General features: G+C 37.6%; 4 protein-coding genes across 5 annotated transcripts in view; 2 read left to right on the top strand and 2 right to left on the bottom strand.

Annotated features, from left to right (window-relative positions):
- The first annotated feature begins 934 nt into the window (after nt 1–934).
- LOC107668527 (uncharacterized) lies at nt 935–7,922 on the top strand. The gene is made up of 5 exons (XM_016460432.1): nt 935–1,059; nt 1,190–1,273; nt 2,226–2,352; nt 2,459–2,814; nt 7,782–7,922. Exons 1-5 carry the CDS (start codon nt 985–987, stop codon nt 7,920–7,922), a joined length of 783 nt encoding a protein of 260 aa, XP_016315918.1. The 5' UTR covers nt 935–984.
- LOC107668543 (N-alpha-acetyltransferase 30-like) lies at nt 7,668–12,519 on the bottom strand. Of its 2 annotated transcripts, XM_016460454.1 has the most exons (5): nt 12,409–12,518; nt 11,511–12,328; nt 9,807–9,930; nt 9,486–9,541; nt 7,668–8,061 (listed from the first exon to the last, which is right to left on the bottom strand). In XM_016460454.1, the coding sequence occupies exons 2-5, from the start codon at nt 12,309–12,311 to the stop codon at nt 7,924–7,926; spliced, it is 1,119 nt and encodes a 372-aa protein (XP_016315940.1). In that variant the 5' UTR covers nt 12,312–12,328; nt 12,409–12,518; the 3' UTR covers nt 7,668–7,923. The 2 variants fall into 2 exon arrangements, with proteins under 2 accessions (XP_016315940.1, XP_016315941.1); XM_016460455.1 differs by lacking the exon at nt 7,668–8,061 and adding an exon at nt 8,873–9,069 and having other exon boundaries at nt 11,511–12,519.
- A 2,899-nt stretch (nt 12,520–15,418) lies between these two features.
- On the bottom strand, nt 15,419–19,868 carry LOC107668542 (AP-5 complex subunit mu-1-like). The gene is made up of 8 exons (XM_016460452.1): nt 19,558–19,868; nt 17,889–18,552; nt 17,568–17,795; nt 16,857–16,996; nt 16,586–16,671; nt 16,379–16,491; nt 16,150–16,246; nt 15,419–15,748 (listed from the first exon to the last, which is right to left on the bottom strand). The coding sequence occupies exons 1-8, from the start codon at nt 19,623–19,625 to the stop codon at nt 15,666–15,668; spliced, it is 1,479 nt and encodes a 492-aa protein (XP_016315938.1). The 5' UTR covers nt 19,626–19,868; the 3' UTR covers nt 15,419–15,665.
- A 203-nt stretch (nt 19,869–20,071) lies between these two features.
- Nucleotides 20,072–23,291, top strand: part of LOC107668544 (exocyst complex component 5-like) — a 16,959-nt gene continuing 13,739 nt past the window's right edge. Inside the window, exons 1-2 of the mRNA XM_016460456.1 lie at nt 20,072–20,249; nt 20,595–20,689. Of these exons, the coding sequence (XP_016315942.1) occupies nt 20,223–20,249; nt 20,595–20,689 (122 nt within the window). The 5' untranslated portion in view covers nt 20,072–20,222. The remainder of the gene's footprint in view (nt 20,250–20,594; nt 20,690–23,291) is intronic.

The raw sequence follows: 23,291 nt of genomic DNA, 5'->3' as shown, positions 1-23,291 counted from the left end.
ATTAAACCCTGCGGCTTGTGACGATACATTGAGGTCTTAAGACACGAAACGATCGGTCTGTGCAAGAAACTGAACAGTATTTATATCATTTTTTTACCTCTGATCCACCGCAATGTCCAGCTGTCCTGAGCGCGTTCTCAACAGCCAGCGCATGATGCGTGTACATGCTCTGGCATAGTAGACATAGATATACAGTGGGTACGGAAAGTATTCAGACCCCCTTAAATTTTTCACTCTTTGTTATATTGCAGCCATTTGCTAAAATCATTTAAGTTAATTTTTTTTCCTCGCTCAGGACAGTTGGACATTGCGGTGGATCAGAGGTAAAAATTATATAAATACTGTTCAGTTTCTTGCACAGACCGATCGTTTCGTGTCTTAAGACCTCAATGTATCGTCACGAGTCTGTGTGTTTTTTTTTTACTCTCAAAGCCGTGGAGCCCATTGACTGCCATCATATGACTAACAGACTGCAACGGTTTGAGTTAAAAATCTTTGTTTGTGTTCTACTGAAGAAACAAAGTCACCTACATCTTGGATGCCCTGGGGGTAAGCAGATAAACATCTAATTTTCATTTTTGGGTGAACTATCCCTTTAATGTTTGATCAATGGCAGATGGGGGAAGCTTTCAGAAAACCTGTTTAGAAGTTACATTTACATTACAGCACAGTTCCTTTTGGTGCTATAGTAGAGTACCCATTATACAAAGTTTTAACAATATATTTTTTATCCTGACATTTTTTTAAACAACATAGCATGATCGTGAGCCTTGTTTTTTATGATTATTTAATTCATGCTTGTGTTGTGAGTTGTGATGTCACCCACAGGATCTCAGAGTGTCTGTGATAAAACTGGTCACAGCATTATTAAGTCTCACCCACCACAACCAGAAAAGGTCTGAACATACTGTATAGTTACTTTCAAGTCTTTAATTTTAATTTTGATTCTAATTACGAGCATTCAACTCACAGGGATGGCAATCAATGACCCTTGCCATAGGGGCTGATGTGAATCCTGTCAAACATACATGCGTGGCATACAAATCTGCAGAATCTGAGGTCTTTCAATATGTTCTTCCATTTTTGTTTGAAAGAATTAATCATTTTAAAGTTGTTTTTAAAGATGGTAAATCTGAGAGCAGCTAATATCTCACCTTTTAATGTACATCATAAATTTTGTTCTTGTCAGGACAGGGAATGGAGAGATGGGCCTGTCCACTGCTATTCCAATCCCATCCTGGGAGGGCACTGTGGCACAAGCAAAACACTACAGGTATACAACTCTTTTCAGGGTGGACATTTAAAAAGCGAAACATTCATGAAACCAAATACGTTCAAAGTAAACTTCTTGCTTGAATCTTCTCAAAGTAACAGCTAAATTCATTGACGGGATAGTGCTGTAAGGTTTGAAGATATGTAAGGGATATGTAAGGGAGTTTAGCTCCAACCTTGATCAAACTCATCTACCTGATTAGCTTGTTCAGGTGTTTGATTAGGGTTGGAGCTAAACTCTCCAGGAAAGTAGACCACGAGGGCCAGAGTTGAGAACCCCTGATGTACAGCCAGCTGATTAATATCGCAAAATAAATCAGGACCCCCTTGCGGAATATTCTCAAAATACTAAAGCCCCATTCCCGGTAAACTTTTTTTTTTCCCCCCTGGATCATTATCTTGCATTTTATTTAGAGAAGTATGCAAATAGAAGTGCCATCAGATATATTCTGAAAGGGGGGGTCTGTGACAACTCAGGAACGGAGAGTTTCTGATGGTGTTTCAAGACTAAAAGATGTAGATAAAGAGGGAGAAGACTGACAGCTGGTGAGCACTGAGCCTTGCCCTGTGGTCCCACTAGATCTGATTACAGTGTTGTTGGAGTGGAAAGTATGCTGGGGTGCAGCCATGTTACCTTCAACTGGGATCCATCATCAGGGTACAGGGGACCAGGAGTAGATCCCTTCTCCACACTCTGGAAATCCCAGTGCCGTCGACACAGAGAGATTTACGTTCTCAACCAACCTTTCAAGTCAATTTTAATTGTATATTTGCGCCACTGAAACCATATCTCAGTCTCTCAATCCCTAAACCAAAGGTGGGACACTTTCTATTGAGGCTTCAAGAATTGTCATGACAAGATTTTAGCAACTACTTAAAAATGGCACTTGGAATTACATTAACACATTGAGGCTATTTTAGGTGGATCACTCAAGCGTTCTTGACCTTCGCAGGGACACATGAAAGGTCTCCTGCTGGCACAGACGATGCTCAGTCGCCAAGCAACCAAGAAGCAGCAAGCTCAGCAGAGGTGCTTTAGGGAAGGTCGAGGGAAACAGAAGAGGGTGTACACCTCTTATCGTGAGTCCCTCAGTTCAATCGTTTTACCAATTGTTGAATTGCCCAAATGGTCCTTTCCATTTTGGTTGAGTACTTAACCTCACTGATGTCTTGTTTTATGTGACAGTGGAAGGAGATGAGATGGAAGGAGGACAGAGGGTTCGGCTTGTGTCCAGGCCAATGCAACAAAACATCTTCTGGGATGAGTCTGAAGGACGGATTCTGGATGTAAGGGAGCTGCTGCAGCCAAGTCCACAGCTGACAGACCCAAACGTGGGAGACACGAGTGACAAACCACTAATGGAAAATGGAATTCTGTCAGACGTAGAAGACCAGAAAAGTAGAGGTCTGGGGAAGGAATGTTGTCATAAGAACTGCCTGAACTTTCGAAGGAGTAGAACAGATCTGGACAGTGGTTTGACAGAAACTGTGCAAAGGCCTTGCAATGCAAACGTGAAGTTACCTTGGCATACTGAAAAACGAGTATTGATTCATCCAGGAAAATATATTCACAGGAAGAATGGGAAATGAACAAGAGGCCATTGTTACAGGCAGACTCTGAAAAGCACAGTTAGTCTGAAAGGATGCAAGCACAAGTGTACATGAAATGATGCTTCAATCTGATTTGTATTGCATATGTGGTATGTTGTCAATTACTCAGACACCATTAACTCATCCTTCAGTTCATAAATGAGAGGGAAATGTGATTACGGTAGTACACTTCTAGTACAACTACTACAACTTCTAGCAAACAAGTAGGCCATACCTGTTTATAATTCCTGTGGAGTCTGCAGAATTCAGGTGCAAGTCAACAGTGCTTTACAGATACACTTTGATCCTTCCATTTCTTGCCAGGTGTAAATTGGAGCGTAATGGTTAACAGCCTGGGCTGCTGAAGAAAGGTTGCAACATCAATCCCAATTTTACAAATTTGCTTGTCCTGTAGTGATGCTAGAGCCTATTTGTGCATCTCGGCTGCAGGGAAACACCCTGGATGCATGGCCAGTCCATCGCAGGGCTAACAAACACTCACATGGGCGGCGATTTATTGTCTCCAGTTCAACTGTCCCGCATGTCTTTGGATTGTGGAGAAATCTGGAGCACCTGGAGGAAACCCCCACCAACATGGGGAAAACAAACTTGACAAAGAATGTCCTCCTGACTCAAAGGGGACTCAAACTTAGGGACCTTCTAGGTGTGAGATGTCAATACTACAATCCTAAGAACCAGAATCCCTTACCAGTCACCGGATCATAATCCCCTGCAACCAAATGACATAAACCATTTCCTCCCATTGTTTTGTCCAATATAAAAAGGTGTTCCAATGACATGTAATGTTTATGATAATTTCCTATCCAGCAGGAATTGGTCTTTTTTTAACTAGGCAACAAATTTTGAGTTAAAAGAATAGTTCACCCAAAAATGAAAATTTGCTTCAGCCCAAACAAGATGTAGATGGGTTTCTTTATCAAAACAGTTTTGGAAAAACATTAGCATTACATCACTTGTTCACCAATGGATCCTCAGCCTAAGTAAATTTTCAGTAAATTTTCATTTTTTTGGGGGTGAACTATCCAAGTTTGAAATCAAGTGATGTGTAGCCAAGTATGGTTTCCCATACTCAAAATTTGTTCTCTACATTTAACCCATCCAAGTGCACACACACAGCAGTGAGTAGTGAACACGCACACCCGGAGCAGTGGGCAGCCATTTTTGCTGCAGTGCCCAGGGAGCAGTTGGGGGTTCAGTGCCTTTCTCAAGGGCACCTCAGTCATTCACTCCCCCCACCTACAATCCCTGCCGGTACAGAGACTTGAACCCGTGACCTTTGGGTTACAAGTCCTACTCTTTAACCATTAGGTTAAAAAATAGGAAGATTTGCACTTCTAAAAATAGGAAGATTTGCACTTTTTCAATAAATCCATCAGGAAAAACAAAGGATGAAGTGGCTAACCATCAAACAACTTATGAAAGCATAATATAAATAAACTTTAAACTGGTCTAAAACGATTGTTACACGATGTGGTATTATGATTATGCAAAACAAATGGTGTCTAAAGACCTTAAAGTCAGAACATGCAAATCATTATGCTACATTTGCAATTTGACTGTAAAACAGGATTGGATGTAGTCTGAGGAATAAAAAAAAAATCTTGTCATGTAAATCGGTCTTGTGCAATTATGTTAAAATAAACATTGTGGTGGTTTTGAGTACAGCTGCCTCCTCTTGACAACAAAAATTAATTTTAACAGATTTAAATTAGTGTTCTTATACAAATTAACATCCCTGAATAATCAAGTACCACTGACGAGGTAAATAAATAAAACTACATCTGAGCACAGCTGATGTCGAACTTTGTCACTTTTGCTGAAATGACCTTTTTTTTTTCTTACTGGAGTAAGCAAGGTTTAAAGGTCAAGTTTCTAATTGTTGCACTACTAGCAGCATCAAAACTAATTTTAAAATGACGGTGCAAACAAGTTCCAGACAATTCCCTGGCTACCATTATTCAGCCAAATATGTAGTTCTGCCTAAAAAAAATACCACTATGTTTGGACACATAAAAAGATTCTGCTTGGTTGCCACTGGTGACACATATTTACATACTTAACCTTTAATCAGTAAAATAAACCACATAATTAAAAACCAATGGAAATCAATACATTACAAATGAAACGTTATAAAAGTCCCCAGGTCTCCTTTCAGAAAGAACAAGCTACTCCATTTGCTTAAAAATCAAATAATTTATTTATAATTTTTAAACCAGGTCTGTTGTCCACTTGAAAACAAAGAAACTTTTGCCAGACATTTTGTCAGGGGTGAAAGTGGGAGAAAGAAGGGTGGAGAAAATTGTAATTAACATGCAAACGGTCGCTCTTTCCCCAACAAAATGGATCCATGTTTGTAGAGCATTGTCTCGCTTGTCCAAATCATTAGCTGAAAGTACAAGAGTAACACTAACTACAACATAAACTCCACCGTTTACAGGGATGAGAATTAGCCACAAGTGCAGATTCAAAATTAGTCCCATCAATGAATAATTCCCCAAACAGAAGCCAGTCAGATTAGTGTCCACAGAATAGTGATCTTATCCAGCTAGAACCTGCCAGCTGTTCGGTCTAAAGCTGTTAAATGGCCATAACATTTGATGGACAGCTTACAGTAATAATCCACAAAAGTCAAGATATTGGCAGTGCAAAACAACATCATTGTGCCAACCACAATTTTAAACAATAAGTATTCATCCGAAAAATATGGGCAGCATAGAATAGTGATGATCGACAGCCAGAAATGCATTATTGTCTGTCAAGGTTGGCAGCTTGTGAAAGGTTTTGAATTTTATTAAGATACTTCACCAAAAAAGAAAATTGTCATCATTTACTCATCCTAATGTTGTTCCAAACCTATATGACTTTCTACCTTCTGCAGAACATAAAAGAATATAATTTGAAGAACGTTTCAACTGCTTTTGTCCATACAACAAAAGTCAATAAAAACCAGGGCGACTCTTGACTGTATGGACAAAAAAACTTGTCTATCAAAATATATTCTATTGTGTTCTACAGAAAACAAACACAAATAGGTTTGGAATAATATGAGGGTGAGAAAATGACGATGTGAATCTAAACTATCCCTTGATTTCAGACTAAATTTACATCTGTAATCTAAAGACTGACTTAGATGGTCTGTTTAGATGAAAACTACTCAAAGGCTCTCAAATTTCCATCTTAACAGCGACTGTCCACAAATCAAAAGGAATAAAGTCTTTACAAAGACAAGTTGGCTGTTAATAACCACTGGGACCTTGAAAGGAGCCCTTGACAAGTGAAAGGAGAATTGAACAGAAACCAAACACCTGAGCCTTACTGACAGCACACGGTCTGATGCATCAAAGGGGAGTGATGGGACCGTTACATTTCTGGGAGATGTACTACAATTTGGGCTTTAAAAAAATGCAACTAAACAGAAACCCCCAAAAAAAAAAAAATGCATAAATTCCTCTTCCCATAAATCCATCAGCAAAATCAGTGTATTTAAGCGCGAATTTATAAAGCAACCCATCAATCTTCTCAACAACTGAGAGCAGCAACTCTATGGGGAACTTTTCCAATGACAATCAAAAATGACAAATCAAACTTCCATATGTACATTTAGCAAATCAAAAAAACGTGTTTCCCACTCCAAACTTGAATAAACAAAAAGGTTTTCTTCCAAGAGCAACTCATGAGCCAGCAGCAAAGCAAAATGGGGGTCTATTGGCAATGACATAGAAACACTTACATACAACATGGGTGATGGTGCAACCTGCCACAGCACACTACTGTTAAACACAAACCCATAAAAACGCTAACCTCCAGAAACGTCCTCCGTTAAATTTTAAAACACCTCAAAACGATGTCATCTTGCATATAAATCAATCTGTTTTATGACTTTAAAGCAACTATTTGCATGAGTCCATTGGAGCAACTGAGATGGTGAGATCTGTATTCTGCCCCCTACTGGTCCACTAACGCAGTGGCGGACAAGGAAATTATACCCCATCTAATCAGTGCAAAAATGAGAAGTGCATCCGTTTGAGGTTCATTTGTCTAGGTCAGCATATCTGAATATCCAAACATCATATAAGACATGGAAAGGGAGAATGACTCTGGTAAAAAGTCCTCAAATAACAGGGAATACTCTCCTTTTAGGCCCATTTAGAAATTCATGTTCATTTCAATTTAGTAGTACAAAACACTCATGAAGAAGCATCGAGACAGCTTGTATGGTGAGATGATGATATTCCTGTCAGAATCACAAGTCACGTAAACCAATATGGCATAATGTGAGCTAATAAGACCAACTTCTCAGCATTCAGGTTAAAGTGTTTCTGAATCTGTGTATGTTAGCTTGTCATAGATCAAACTTCTAAAGCGGACAAAGCTCTGCTCAGTGTTTTCCAAAACATAAAATTAAACGCATAAAATAAACCACAGACCCCAGTATGGAAAAAAAACTAACAAAAACAAAACCACGCAAAGCAGCAGGCTACAACACAATTGCAACCTGCCATGCTCCCGTGCACTCTTTTAAGGAAAAAAAGGGTAAAACAAAAATTTATTTGAGTAGTTGAGTCCGTTTAAACACATTTCCATCCTTCGGTTTGTGACTGTTCGTTAAAAAAAACAAAACAACAACAGAGGTGTGGCGCATTGTTTACTTTCGGCATGATACGTTTCGCGGATGCTGTCAACATGTTCGGCCCAGCTCATCTCCGCTACGCGACACAAATACACAGAGGTCTTAATTCAGGCTATTGACACCTGAGCATAGAAGCCACCGCGTTTCCTTTTCAGTGGCAGTGTCATATTAGTACCTGACTTTTTTTTTTTTTTTCCCGCAACAACCTCTCTTTCTTTCGCACAAGTTCTTAAAACACTTTATTATGATTGGTTGAATTTTCCCTCAGAGTTTGCCCTTTGTGGCTCAGCAGAGGTCAAGTGTCTTTCTATTGATGGGTGATCAGTCAGGTGATCTGAGCCAGAGGACTGTGGCGGAGGAAGAGGAGGCCAACGGGATGGAGAAAGAGTTGAGGGACCCCGTAGTTTGATTTAGCGAAGCCAGAGTTTGAGCCGAAGTGCATCCACTCCGTTTAAATAATATCTAAACAGCCGCTTGTCCCTGACAAAGCCCAGGTTCTCATAGAGTTTCAGGGCCGATTTGTTGGTGATTTCCGTCTCTAGCACCACCTAAGGATGAGAACAAAGCATGTATACAAAATGGGCATAGTACAGGTTTTGCAATACACTTACAAGTAAAGCATAGTTGAGGGAAAACAGAAGTTGTGGCATATTTGGAATGACACTACCACATACTCTTAGTTGGAACAGTGTGTGAATTTCTTAATGTTTTTGAAAGAAGTCTCTTATGCTCACTAAGGCTAGAACTATTTGGTTAGTAAAAACAGTAATATTGTGAGATCTTTCCATTTAAAATAACTTTCTATTTGAATATATTTTAAAATGTAATTTATTCTTGTGATGGCAAAGCTGAATTTTCAGCATCATTACTCCAGTCTTCAGTGTCACATGATCCTTCAGAAATCATTCTAATATACTGATTTGCTGCTCAAGAAATAGGGAAGTAACTGTATGAAAATTTCTTATCACGATTATAGTGACCAAAATTATCACGGTTATCACTGTTATCACGGTATTGTTAACATGTGCTGGAGATGTTAAAAAATTACCGATCTGCGTGCTGTGCGCACGTGAGACTGTTACTTAAAACTGTGCTTTATGTTGGACAGTATTTATTTATCGTGAGTTGTTCAAATCGCGGTAATCTAATACGGTTTTAATGGTAATTAAAAGATGAAACGGTAATACTAACCGTGGGGAATTTTATCATGATTTATCGTCAAACCGTTAATCGTTACATCCCTATCAAGAAACATTTTATATTATCAATGTTGAAAATTGTGTGCTGCTTAAATTTTTTGTGGAAATGGGGTACATTTTTTCAAGATTCTTTGATGGATAGTTAAAAATAGCATTTAAATTGAATACATTTTTAACAAGGTAAACATCTTTACTGTAACTTTTGATTCATTTCATACATCCTTCATACATCCAGTACATTTTGACACTTATGAATGGTAGAGTACATGTACATATACTACATTTGCAGTGTACTGTACAACCTGACTGCTTAGCCTGGGGTGATGTATCTCACAAAGTAATATAACCAATCTTCCACTAAACAAACAAAAAAACAATAATAGAAAAATATCATGGCTGGTCTGCAATTTGCATTCTAAATGCATCACAAGCATATTTAACATATATAATGATGAATTGCATTTATTTCTAAGATAAGTGAAAAACATCCCGTTTTAGTTCACAGGACAACAATGTAGCATAAGGCATTTTAAAACATTTACAAATATTTCATTTACTATTTTAAAATGAAATCAGTAATATTAAATGTAATGTAACAGTAATAATACTATTAACTATAATTTGAGGAATAATTCAGAAGAAAAGCATTTTGAATCTCGCCTGGGAGAATCCATGCTTCTAAGTCTACCTCGACTGTGTAGCATGAAGTTTGTAGTAGTATTCCATTCCGAAGACACCCATACTGTGAAATCTTCACAAGATTAATGTCTTACCTCATCACAATCCCCCTCCACCATAGCATAGATGGCCTTTTTAACAAGGTTGGTGCCTAATAAAAAATAAGTACAACCTTTAATCAATCATAACACATATTACAAATACCTGTTGAACATGGTAATAACACAATATGAATGGAGAAAACACATGGAATGATTGGGTTCCTTCGACACAGAATGGCAAACCCTTGATTCATAGCAGTTCAAAGACACTAAATGTATCCATGAGCTGACACTGAAGCAGATGTGTGTCCTATAAAAAGATCTGTTTCTGTTGCCATTCTGAGATGAGGGCTACAACGCTAGCACGGCTCTTACCGATGCCTTTCCTGCGATATTTGGAGTCCACAGCGAGCATGGCGATGTATCCACGACGGAACATCTTCTTATGCATGTCTAGCTTACACACAATGGCACCAACACAGTCCTTCTCAACCATTGCCTGTGACACATCACAGAAAGAGAGTCATCAAGACACTGCAATTACTCTTGTGGGCTGTGAACTATGAGCAAAACAATGACAAATATCTCTATTATTAGGCTCAATTTGTGCTAATTACCCCACCCTGACCTTGCTGCATTTATAAAGATAAAAATACACTCTGACATTTCTGAATGTACCATAGTTCTGCCATAGTCACCATAGTTTAACTGTGGGGTTTTTTTTTAACTGTGGCCATAGTAACCACAGGTAAAACCATGATATGGTCTGCTCCTCATTACCATGGTTAGATTCATGTAACTACAGTTTCTATGAAAGAAACTATGGTTTTTATTAAACTACAACGACTTGTCAATATAATAAAAAATGACTCTTACAAAAAAAAGAAAAAAAAAAGTGATGGTACTGAATGATAAACCTACCATAGCATTGGTCCAAAACGCATGGTATTACCATGGTACACTTAAAAAAAACACCACCACCACCACAGGAGTACCATGACACTTCTTGGTCACCCCCATTGATTTAATATGAAACATCATTCTTGAAAAAGATACAATACAATAATATTTAGTCGTGTTACTACATGTGTGTCATTTGACATGAACTAAATCCATCACTTTAAACAATATGACATTTGGGGAAAAAATGGACAAACATTTAAATATACATACCAAATACAATAAACAAACAGTATGTTTTTATTTTTACATGATTATATAGTCATGTTTTTGAGACATATACCATGCTACAAAATGTATATTTTGTTTATACTTTACACTGCGGACACGTACTATATCAATACTATGTTTATTACGGTCACGGTAACATGGTCATGCCATGTTTTGGACACATAGCAGGGTAATAATGTCATTTTTTGTTGTACATTGGAATATCATTTAAATACGATATACCAAAATGTTAATCAGTCAGTAAAATTTTATATCTCACTATGCAATGATATTATTATATCAGATGATGCTGGAGGCTAATATTGATGATGCATAAGTGAATGACAGATCTATGAATAAGACAGAAAGCAAGTAATAATATAAAGTAATAATATACTACTAATAATAGTTTTAGTATGAAACATCATTCTAGCAAAAGACAGGTAGTTGTGTTTCTAACGTGTTTAAATATGAGGAGGAGTAAAGCCAGGCCATCACTTCAATCAATATGACATTGGGGGGGAAAATTAGACAAACATGTAAAATAATAAATAAAAAAAGAAACAGTATAATGTTTTGGACATGGTTATATAATGGTCATGTTTTTGAGACATACCATGGTAAAAACATTTATTTATTTATTTTTGTGGTAACTTACTATAGTAACATGTTTATTTTAGTCGTGGTAACATGGTATGTGTCCAAAACCATGGTAATACCGTACTATTCTCTGATGCACATTGAAATATCATTTAAAATCCAAGATAAACTAAAATGCCAATTTATCAGTAATATTTTATACGTTTATACATAAACGCTAGACATTTTGTTATATCAGAGATGATATTGAAGTCTTTGATACTGATCTCTTCAACACTATCAAGAATACCTGAATGACAGGATACATACCAGAAAGCAGAGCTGAGGCCAGCTGTGAATAAAGTACCTATAGGTGTAAATGGAGTAGGGCTCAGATAAGTCTTTAGTTATGAGTCGGATGATATCAGGCATCTGGAGCTCAGACTCGTATCTCACGTATCGGATGGAGTCGTCGTGCTCCTCCAGCGCTAGTCTCGACATCCCCGCCACCGGAGCGCTGTCAGCCGCCGCCTGTTCTACTCCAGCGCCCTGCGGGCCCGGGCCTGACTCAGCCCCAGCCCCGTCCAGCAGCGCTGCCGCGGCCGCAGCCGCTCGAGCCCGATCCCCCGAACCAGTCCTGCTACTTACATCGTTCTCCAGTCGGCAAGAGCTGCTCTCCGTTATCGCCATACTATCAGTGCAGTTTATCCCGTTGTTCGGCGGCGACTGGCTCTGCGATTTATCACTACATCGTTTATTTCTCGTGAAATTGTTGTTTTCCGTGTGATCGCCCTGTGTTTCACTGATCCCGTCCAAGTGGTGATCAGAAGCGGCGTTTTGATTGTCGGACGGCCGGTGTTGTTGGACGTGGTTCTGGAGGCGAGTGTGGTTGCACTGGACCCCGTTCAGCTGGGCTGTGTGGAACTGGGCGGCTGATGCATTAGGATGCACGTTGTTCAGGTTGGATTTGACTATCGCCTTATGGTCGCTGGCGTGCTGGTGTCCCGGGCCGGGGCTGATGATGTCCCGTCCCTCATCGTGGCCCAGTAAGGTGCACCCGTCCACGGGCAGTGGTGTGATCTCGCTCGGGGATGAAGGCAGTGCGTTAGGCCCAGGCGGCACTTCAGCCATTCCACTGCATACAGTTACTATGATGACAGAAAAACGGGGTCAGAATCAGCCTCTCACAGCGAACGACAAGGACAGACGCCCGTCCGGCTGCTGGTACCTGATAAATGTAGGGATAACGTAAGGCTCGTGGACTATCTCGTGTCTGTTCCTGCCATTGCTCAATTCACTCCACACTGGCCTATTATCTGCCGTAAAGCAGAGTAGATGATTTACGACACTATGCCGGCGCGTTTCAGTAAAGGATGCTGGGAAATTGAGTTTCATTCAAATTTAAAGCGCACTATTTATTTATTTAAATTTAAAGTGCACTATTTATTTATTTATTTGCATGAAAAAAAAATGATTAACACATTTAAAATACACTCGTATGACGTGAATACACTAAAGCTATCAGTCTTCACAATTTTGAGGCATGAATATGTTGTATTTATATTGAATGTTTAATTTATGTTGTAATACAAAACGCTGAATTCTCTTCTAGGAATGTACACCAAAGACCTAATTCTAAAACGTCTAAAACGCCATTTTAAAAAACTATAAAATTCCAGGAAAGCGCCATTGTTAAATATATACATACATACATACATACATGCATAGGGATGTCCTAAAGCTATTTCCCAAGAAGAGCCACTAGATGGACCTATAAATCCAATTATGTGCGACTTCGCCCCAGGGCACATCGTGGGTGTTCATTGATGCAGTGTTTTGGTGTGCGCTCCTTAAAATTATATGCTAAAGGAGAATTGTCTTAGTGAAATTATGCTCTCTTATGACTACAGTATGCTACAAATAATGTAGACCAATTCAAGGCACAAAATAAACTTTGAGAATGTTTTATTAAATTGGAAACTTTTCTTTTTGATTACCTTAAAAAAGAGAGATTTTAATGGGAATTTTCATATGTAAATGTATAATTGAGAATTATATCTTTACATTTTGTTTTCAGTTATATTTTTTCTAAGTCACTTTTTACTAAGTTTTAGTAGCCTAATTATGTTTTATGTTTTCACTATTTTAGCTATTAGTTTTTTTTTTGTTTTGTTTTTTTTGTCTATGTAGTTTTTATTTATGGATTTATTTTAATTTCTGTTTTAGTTATTTTAGCACATCAAGTTAATCTATGTGAAAATGACAAATGTTGAAATGGGAAAACTATATCTGAAATAAAATGTTAAAGTTTTTTTATATATATTTTATCTTGTTTCAGTTTACATTTATTTAATTCTTTTTATGGTCTTAGTTTTAGTTAACTGTAATAACCCTAATTCCAACATGACAAAAAATCTATTAAATCACATAGTTCTCAATATCTCAACTATTTTTGTTACCAATATATTTAAATCAAAATGAGTCATTTATTTATTAAAAATCAAAATATTATAGCTTGAATTAATAGTTGAATATATATTTATTCAACAATGTTGGAAGACATTTTTTTTTTCAATATAATAAAGACCACATAATATCCAATAGGACGCAAGATTTAAAGGGGCCCTATTATGCTTTTTCACTTTTTCAACTTTAGTTAGTCTGTAATGTTGCTGTTTGAGCATAAAAAAGATCTGCAAAGTTACAAAGCTCAAAGTCCACTTCAAAAGGAGATATTTTATTTAACAGAAATCACTTTTCAAAAACTACAACGAACGACTCGTTTGGACTACAACGCACATTTTCCAGGATTTGTGATATCACAAATACCGACGAATGGGACGAGACCTGGTTGAGCTGCACTAGAGAAGGCAACGAGTGTTATCACTATGTCGGAGACACGCTAGCTTTCCCAAGGCAGACGAACTTAGTGCGGTTACAATCATCCAGGTTTAAATCGCTCTCAAATTTATTTGATATTGACGCAATATTCATGTGAAAATTAATGTTTTTCGAACAACCTAGTATGAGAGCCTGTTCTAGTACACCCCCAAAACAAAATCAAGACTTTGTAAAAGAGCATAATAGGACCCCTTTAAATAAAGTAATTAACCATCTTTTTTCTATTATGATTCGTAATTATTGTAGAAATTCCAATAGGAATCCTGAACACATTCCTTTAGAATTAATGTATGATGGGGAATGACCCAATTGACCCAATTCTCTGAGAATACAGACAGACGCATAAAGCAAAGAGGACCATACTGGAGACTTGCTTCAGCCATAAGATTGATCACGCTCGGTGATCTAAGGAGAAAATCCTTTTGAGAATGCAGCCCTGCCTTGTTCTTACAGAGACACAGCAAGGCAATCAGTAGACGTGGCAGACAATTAATCTCTCAGACAATGATTTGCTTCAGTGGAGAGCTCTTCTGTGGCTCCAGCTGAACCATCATCATCTTTCTGTCTTCTGCATGGGAATTCTCAGCCGTAATTGACAGCCAAATGCAACTCAGCTGCTATTTATAGCTATGCAGAAATGGCTTTCTGCCCAGAGCCATACAATGTATATAAGGTGACGCACAATTTATGCACCAGTTTGGTTTTATAACATTTAGCCAAAACAGATATATCCTATAACATCATAGGCTGCATAATTGATTTCCTATTGTAACAATTAAAGACCAAAAGTAAAGGGTCCTTTCGTTACAAGTTGGATGACTGGTATTTTTAAGTCTGCATTAAGTGTTTTTGTTGGGCAGGAGAGAGACCGAGACAAGCTTAAGTGGGACCTCTATGGGTCACTTTGGAAACTAATTAAGAACCTCTTTGGATACCAGTCTGGTATTTCTCCTCAACAATTGCCTTCGCTCCTTCTCTCCCACCAAAATACACTCTTTTCAACCTCATCAAACAAACACAGGGCCAAAGTCCTCTTGTAAGTGAGCTCAAGGGGCCTCTATATAAACCAGCTGAATAGTTAATAGGGAAAACCAAAGCCTGAACACCAGTAAACACTCGGGGCCCAGTTCTGAAGCAAAATGAAAGAACTGTTAATTGCATTTTAATTCTTCATTACTTCTTATTAGTGACAATGAAAGAACATTTGATAAAAAAAAACTCTTTATATTAAAAAGCCTTAGTTAATCACTAAATATATTTATATAACTGAAAAATAATAAGATTAATATAATAACTGTTTATGAGGTTCTCCGACCAGTCATTCATTATATATCAGGCCATTTTCAGCTAAATAAAGGAGTCATATTCACACAAAAGACACATTCTGTGAGACGCTGAGTATTTCATATTTTGACAGATTAGAAAAACCATACTGTATATGATAGTCACACTGTAAATGTAAGTTAACAATGACAGCAACATTTGTCAGAGGCAACATTTCCGTACAGAATATAATTTAGTGCCTGATCTTTGTTTAATATCTACAATGATTTATTAAGGTCGGTGTGCATCAATGAGATGCTGTCACAGCACCGTGAGTCCAGAGGACACCGGGGCGTCACCTGTGGAGTTCCAAATGTAATATTCGGAGGAGACCAGCTCTCGTGCTAAAGAAAAAAAAACGTATATAGGTTAATTTCAACAGTCATTTATTTTTTTCATGTCAATAAGCCACTGTGAACTTATTTCAACATGCAATCATCACTGAACTGTTATTTTAGATTTTTTTTATATACTTATATATTTATATATTATAGTATTTATTTTTTTTTTTTGACTTTTTAAAAGTATATTTCTATTTAGCATTTATTCATTTTATTTCAGGTTTAGTCATTTTAGTTCTTCAGTTTAAAAATTTTATTTCACTTAGCTGGCAAGGCAACATTTTTCTATTTTAAGTTGTTTTTTTTTTATCTAATATCTAAATTTTTATCTAATTATCTAAAATTTATATTATATTTTATTTCAATTAACTAAAATTATTTTGATAGTTTTAGTTACCACTCACTTGTGACAATACGTGGTTTGGCAGATGAGTAAACCTGCACTGAGTGTTGGTCCACACAGCAACCAGACAAAGTCAAATCTGGCACACGGAAATAAAGCTGGAAAGAACACAGTGACAGATGACATGAGCTGTTATTAAATACATTAATACAGACATCCTGTGCAATAAACTGAGTCTTAGTATCTTATTATATAAAGAACAAATCAGATGATGCTGAATTCACCCTCACTTTTATATATGCGGTGAGTCCTGTGCACAGAGGGTCTGTCGGTCCAGCAACAGTCCCTGAAAAATGAACAGTTCCCTCCAGTGTTGCTTCACGGGACTTTGGAAACTTCTGACCTGAGGAGGTAAAAAGACATATGTCAGTAATATAATTATAAAGAATAACAATAAATTGAAATATCATGGAATATTAAGAACATACAGTACATACCAAGGACCCAAACCAGTAGGTTCTTCTCTTTAGACACCTCAAGCTGTCCTGAGCTCACTTTGACCTCCACACTTCCCATTAGATTCCTGTGAATAAGCACGTACAAGCGCACTATAACAGCCAGTGTATTTTATAAGCACAACAGTACCAGCTAAACACAGACAACTAGATAAAGAGCCATTATAAATATCTGACAGTGTAAATGCTGAACCCTGCCCAACACATCTACAGTATAGAATTAAGCGTTTTACTACAAATTAGTGTAACTTACTGGTTGAAAAATGGAATGTGTGCATCGCAGTACTCAAAGCTGTTTTTGACACTTTCATGGAGCTTCAAGATGACATTGACCTTCAAATGATTCTCCTCTGCCTTCAGCTTGAAGGAGCCAAGAATTGGTGGCACAGGTACCTCAAAAAAGTTATAAGCACACTACAGCTTTTAGTGTGTGTGTGTGTACCATAATGAGAGGGAATTAAAGTAAAATGCGTACACACTGTTGTTCAGATGTCTGTTGTCAGTTTTTGTTTTTTTAAATAAATGAATACTTTTATTCAGCAAGGATCTATGAAATTGATTAAAAGTGATAGTCAAGTAATTTATAAATGGAATAATTCTATTTCAAACAAATGCTGCTCTTTTGAGCTTTCCTTTCATCAGAGAGTTCTGCAAAAAAAATGCTTATCAACGTTGATGATTCAAAAAAGTAATTTCAGCATATTAGAATTATTTCTGAAACACCATGTGACACTGATGAGACTGGAATAATGATGCTGAAAATTAAGCTTTGCCATCACAGGAGTAAATTACATTTTAAATTATATTAAAATAGAAAACAGCTAATTAAAATGTTGCTATATTTTTGATCAAATAAGAGACTTCTTTCAAAAACATTTTTTTAAAATCTTACCGATTCCAAACTTTTGAATGGTACATTTTTGAGACAAAACATAAGACGAACTATTGCCAGAATATGCTTTACCTGTGAGGTGTAACTACAGAGTCTGAAAAGCTCCAAAGGTGGTGAGAAAGGGAACTTGTATGGCCCTGAAAAGGCGGAACTGTCATTCTCGTCCACACTGCAGGCGGTAAGAAGGCTTGCATCCAGAGAAGTCACACAGGGATGGACAAGAATGTCCTGCAGGGGCGAACCGTTGTGTGGGAGTGTGAGGGTGACGATCACATTGGGCAGAACACCTTCAACCTCACACTGAAAAACATGAAGTAATAAATGTAATGCAAGTTTATAACCAAATATAACACAAATCAAACTATATGTTCAGTATATAGGATGAGGACTAACTTTGCACATGACCATGCCGTACACATCCCAGATATCTTGTTGACTACTCTTGCCGTACTGCATGGACCTCACCTTCTCGGTAAGGGCTACACTTACTACAGCCCTGCCTCGATGGACCCCTGCCTTCCAGGCTGGCTGCTTTTGAGCCCCCCCTGGGCTTGGAGCCACAGCAGCAGGCACTGATCCAGCAGGAGGAGGGGTGTCCAGTGGCCTCCCCAAAGGGCAAACCTGCAGGAGCACGGAGGGAAGAGCAGCCAAACGGGAGGCCAGCACATCAGGCTCTGGTTTACCTCCAGGGCCACAAAGGAAATCCTGCAGGCCTAACAAAAGAGCTAAGCCCTTAGAGACTGAGGCCAGGCTGGGGAGAGGTGGCCGAGGCTCAGGAGGTGCTTCCACTAGAGGAAGGCAGGCTAGGATTAACACTCCCTGAGTGACTGTGAGCACGGGCCAGAGGGTTCTCCCACCCGGGCCATCCAGACGGAGCTCCACAGCCGGTGAGCGGTGCTGACGGGCACAGTCGTCCCGTACTTCGACGTAAGGTTTGTCAGCATCCACCAGGCCCAACTCTGTCAGCAGAAGCTGGGGTATGACGCGGTCCTCCGGAATGGCCACATATTGAGTTCCAGCCAAGGATTTGGCACGGAACTCAACTGTTGGGAATCGCCTGAATTAAAAAAACATAACAAAAGAAAAAAATTAATAAATTGGCTATGCTGGGAAAAGCATTCCAATCAAACTGTTTCTGTAGAAAGAGCGCTGTTTGCATTTTCTGTTTTCATGGAAAACCCAGATAACTTACTGCATACTGTATACCACAGTGCAATGTGTTCAACTTGACTTTACGTGTATACGTGACAGGAAGTTAATGTGCTAAACTGTCTCAGGAAAAATGCCAAAGCTCAATGCCCTTCACAAATAATTACATCTCTAATACCACTTTTACCAATATTATATTACTGCCAATATTATTGCTAAAGGGCTGTTGGTATGCCAATATTGGTATAACAATAATACCAATATTACTGCTAAAGGGCTGTTGGTATGCCAATATTGGTATGCCAATAATACCTATATTACTTGTTAAAGGGCCGTTCACACCAAGAACAATAACTATAATGATAACTATAAAGATAACTATATTAGCATCCACAACAATGCATGATAACATTCTGTTTATAATAAGCATGTGCTACATTTACCTCATCTGCCACTTTAAATGTTAAGTCGGGTGGATTCTGATTGGCTGTCAAAGTTTTTTTTATCATTCATCAGCTGGAAAAAAATATTTTCTGAAAAATATTCCAAAAATTGTTCTGAACACTACGCATAACAATATAATTTGTGTCAGTAGCTGTTGTTATAGTTATGGTGTGGACTTCCCTATTCTCATAGAATTCGAGCGATAATTAAAACTTTACAGTTATCGTTAAAGTTATCATCCTTGGTGTGAATGGCCCTTAAGCATATCCCATCATTCATCATGTTCAGGAACTCATGTGCCCCGAAAGGCAAGGTACAAATACTATATACAGTACAGATGCAGAAAAAAAGGAATAACAGTTAGTATTCTATTCTAAAAAACCGCTTTAAAGTAAAAGACAGTATGCAGTACATACTGCAGTATGCAATACGTAGTGAGCTAATGTTCCTTCACAGAAAATGTCCTTACCTGGAAAACCGCACTTTTCCAGATTTACCCTTCTCGTGTGAGACAACCCATAATGCTCGTATACTCATGCTGCTGGTTACGTCCCTATGGATGAGTGGGACTAGTCTCACATGCCAAACATTTAGTGAAGTATGCAATTTTTAGCTCACTCGGTAAGATTATTTATCGGTATTTCTTTATTTTTGTTTTTATTTTATTTGTCACAGTTCGACACAGTGTGACCGATATAAACTTAAGATCTTAACATACATGTTCAAAGAAATGAAAGCTAAATAGACGAACTCGCCTCTGTCATGTTATTCTCACGTGACCGTTTGTTCTTCCTGTTTGCCAACGATCACGTGACACTTCGGGGCGTGGTCGAAACGAGGCGTCGATGCGACGGAGCTGACGCAGGATCAGCCGTAAAAACTGCGCTGTTTTCGAGTACGTTGGAGTAGAATATCAAAACTGATCCCAGACCTGCTCTCAAACGCATATCCCTCTTATCCTTCCTCACCTCGTATCCTCTCTTTCTATTTCCGGCCCAGTCATGGCAGCAGCTGGACGCAGGAAGCGACTGTTTTCAGAATAGATATAAACAACAAGGAGCAAAATATAGTTACTACGCCGTTTAAAGGAGTAACTATTGCGGAGTAACCTTTTGCTTTCTGGCGCTTTGAAATATGGCTACGACAGCTCAGTTATTCGAGGTAGGTCTCTTTTCTTTCCCTAAGCTGTCACGGTCTGCGTTACAGCTCAGACAAACTGTTTTCATAGCTCATGTAAGTGCGTTTTTCGCGTGCAGTATTTATATTGTTTCGTTTTGATATATAATGACATGCTGCATGCAGACAGTAGATTAACACTGGTGTCAGCCTCTGCCCAGCTGTTCTGGTTTGGGTTGTCAGACGATCAGAACTCTTCAGATTCTCTAGACCACCTTTGTATAAACAGTCCAGATGGTCATGCTAATTTATTAAAGCATATTTTTCTCTGCATGTCATTAGCAATTACATTTAGCTTATTATTCGTTATTATTTTTCTGGTCTTAACAGGAACCCTTTGATGCTGATGAGTATATCGAGAGACTGGCATGGAGAACACCTGGAGGAGGGTCCAAAGGAGGTGCAGAGGCATTTGACCCAAAAAAGTGAGTCAAAAATATTTGTAAAGGTCATAAACATACACCACAAGTCGTTTGACTTTAAATGTATGTTTATCATCATCTGGATTAAATACCATTTGATCTAAAGCCTTCTGCTTAAATGTTTGAAATTAGTTTTTTTAAACAAACAAACTTTTGCATATGTATGATTTTCTTCTTGAAATTGTTGAGTTATCTTCTAATTGAAAACAAGGTGTCAGTGTAGATGGCAAGCCCTTCAATACTGTACAAAAAGAATCTTAAGATGCACCTCATGAAACTGGTAATGAGAAGCTCAGAGTGTGCAGTTGTAATTATTGGCTACCTTATAGAAGCTGAAATATAAGATGAAATTAACATTTTTATTTCATGTTATAAACACATTTTGATAGACACCGAAGTAGACTGAGAGAGAGGTGAATGTGATGGGATCTCATAGTTTTGATTATACTTTACTAATACTATTATTCTAAAATATGAAAAAAATATTAATAAAGTAAGAGTAAATGCACATATGCTTTTGATTGGTAGTGTAGTTTTTAGATTGTATTCATTTTCAGCTCTGCAGCTATTGCATTATTTAAACTCCTCTAAGAAGACTATATGCAGTTTATATGTGTGAAGTGCATTCATGCTGTGTATGCAATATATAAATCGTAATTTTTAACTTATACACATTAAACACAGATTTCTGTTTGTTTATTAACAATGCTAAGAAAAAAATCATGCTTTTAGATACCAGATCCTAATAGTCTTAGCCCTATTTAGCACATTTGATTTAAATTCATTTAAAATATTTTTTTCTAAATAAAAGCAGAAAATGCAAAAAGAAAAGATCTGGCATGTTCTGGGCCTAGTTATACATACAGTGGCCCAAAAAAAGTATTTACAAGCCTAAACCACACTTAAACTTGCTGTTGCCTAATAAAAAGATGCTTTTAAAGGGGTCATATGATGCGATTTCAATTTTTCCTTTCTCTTTGGAGTGTTACAAGCTCTTGGTGCATAAAGAAGATCTGTAAAGTTGCAAAGACTAAAGTCTCAAATCCAAACAGATATTCTTTATAAAAGTTATGAGTCAACCACGCCCCCCTAAACAGCTCGTTCTAAAACGCCCCCACATATCTACGTCACTATGTGGAAATATTAGCGTAATGCCGCCCAAATGTTCACGCAAAGAAAGAAGGCGTGGTTTCAGGAACAGCAGTAGTGATGATGCAGCCATGTCAGGGAGACGCTGTGTGTTTCAGTGCGAAATATTTATTTACAACAGAACAGCACAACCCAGATGTTCGAATTTGTGCGAAAAAGTGTTTGAAAAATAATGTGTTTTTTTGAACATTAAAGCATGTCAACATATTCTGTTACACCAAATACACAAAATAATGATCTTTAAAATAGCATCATATGACCCCTTTAAACTTGCTGTTGCCTAATAAAAAGATGCTTTTAAAGAAATATAGCACAAACCCTTTAAAAAAACACATTTCACAAAAATAAGGTAAAATAAAAGAAGTTTAAATAGATAAAACAATATTGTTTAAAATGAAGACAAATAGTTTGGGCACTTTGTGATGGTCAAATGTTGGACTCTGTTAGGACACCTGTGTGAACTTAACTGACCTCATAAGTATAGTTAGTAAAGTTAGTTGAGGGAAAACATATAAAATGATTTATTTGCAAATGCCACTTGTTTTGCCACATATATTTAATTTTCTAATGCAGTGAAATTCAAAAGTGTCCAAAAACTTTTTAAAGATCCTTTTATAATAAATTTATAGCGTGGATGTAATCACAACATATAATTTTGTTGAAGTTTGACTAGTTTGACAGTCATTTCACTGTCAGAGACAAAAGCATAAAAAAGACCAGAAGTTTACTTGAACACACACGGACACAGCAAAAGTGCTTTTGACTGCCAGAGCAGAAACATCGCCCCAAATTTTACACCAAGCTCTCAAATAACCCACCATGAAGAGGCTGTTGTGAGCTGGGCAAACCATTGACTTACAAATGATGGAAGAGAACAAATTTGAGGGGAAAAGATGGAGAGGAAAAAGAACTTAAGCTGCCAGCGGCGTTTAGGGAATTACGGTGATATGAGATTATATACTCATCACTTCAGAATGTTTTGCTACCACCCAGTAAAAAAGTTCTATTTTTGGCAAATATAAAAGCCTTTTCACACCAAAAGTGAAATGAATAAGCCTCAGGATGAAGGGAAAGTAAATTTATGTCCGTACAGTAGAATACAGAAGAAGACATATCAACACACTTCAGCAATAAAAAACGACACACAAATGTTTGTCTAGAGTCATTTTTGCTTATTAGTACGGTTGAACTGGATCATCGAAGGTCAGAAGCAAAGACAATTGTTTAATAGAATGGGATTAAATACATAAAGGATATTTATGTTGTTTACCATTTAATTATTTAATTAAGTTGCATTATTTTTATTCATTTTGAGGAATACTGAATCTGTTTTTTTTTTTGTGAGTGAGATAAATTAATGCATATTCATATTGATTTTAGAACTACAGTAACATCTGATTTCTCTCAACATGGGGACAGGAGAGCTGTCAGTCAATAAATTGAAAAAAAAAAGTAA

The sequence above is a fragment of the Sinocyclocheilus anshuiensis genome, unplaced genomic scaffold (assembly GCF_001515605.1).
Source record: "Sinocyclocheilus anshuiensis isolate Anshui unplaced genomic scaffold, SAMN03320099.WGS_v1.1 scaffold3132, whole genome shotgun sequence".
Lineage (NCBI taxonomy): Eukaryota > Metazoa > Chordata > Actinopteri > Cypriniformes > Cyprinidae > Sinocyclocheilus > Sinocyclocheilus anshuiensis.
The sequence above is the reverse complement of the archived record's forward strand: the minus strand, read 5'-3'. Positions and strand labels throughout refer to the sequence as shown.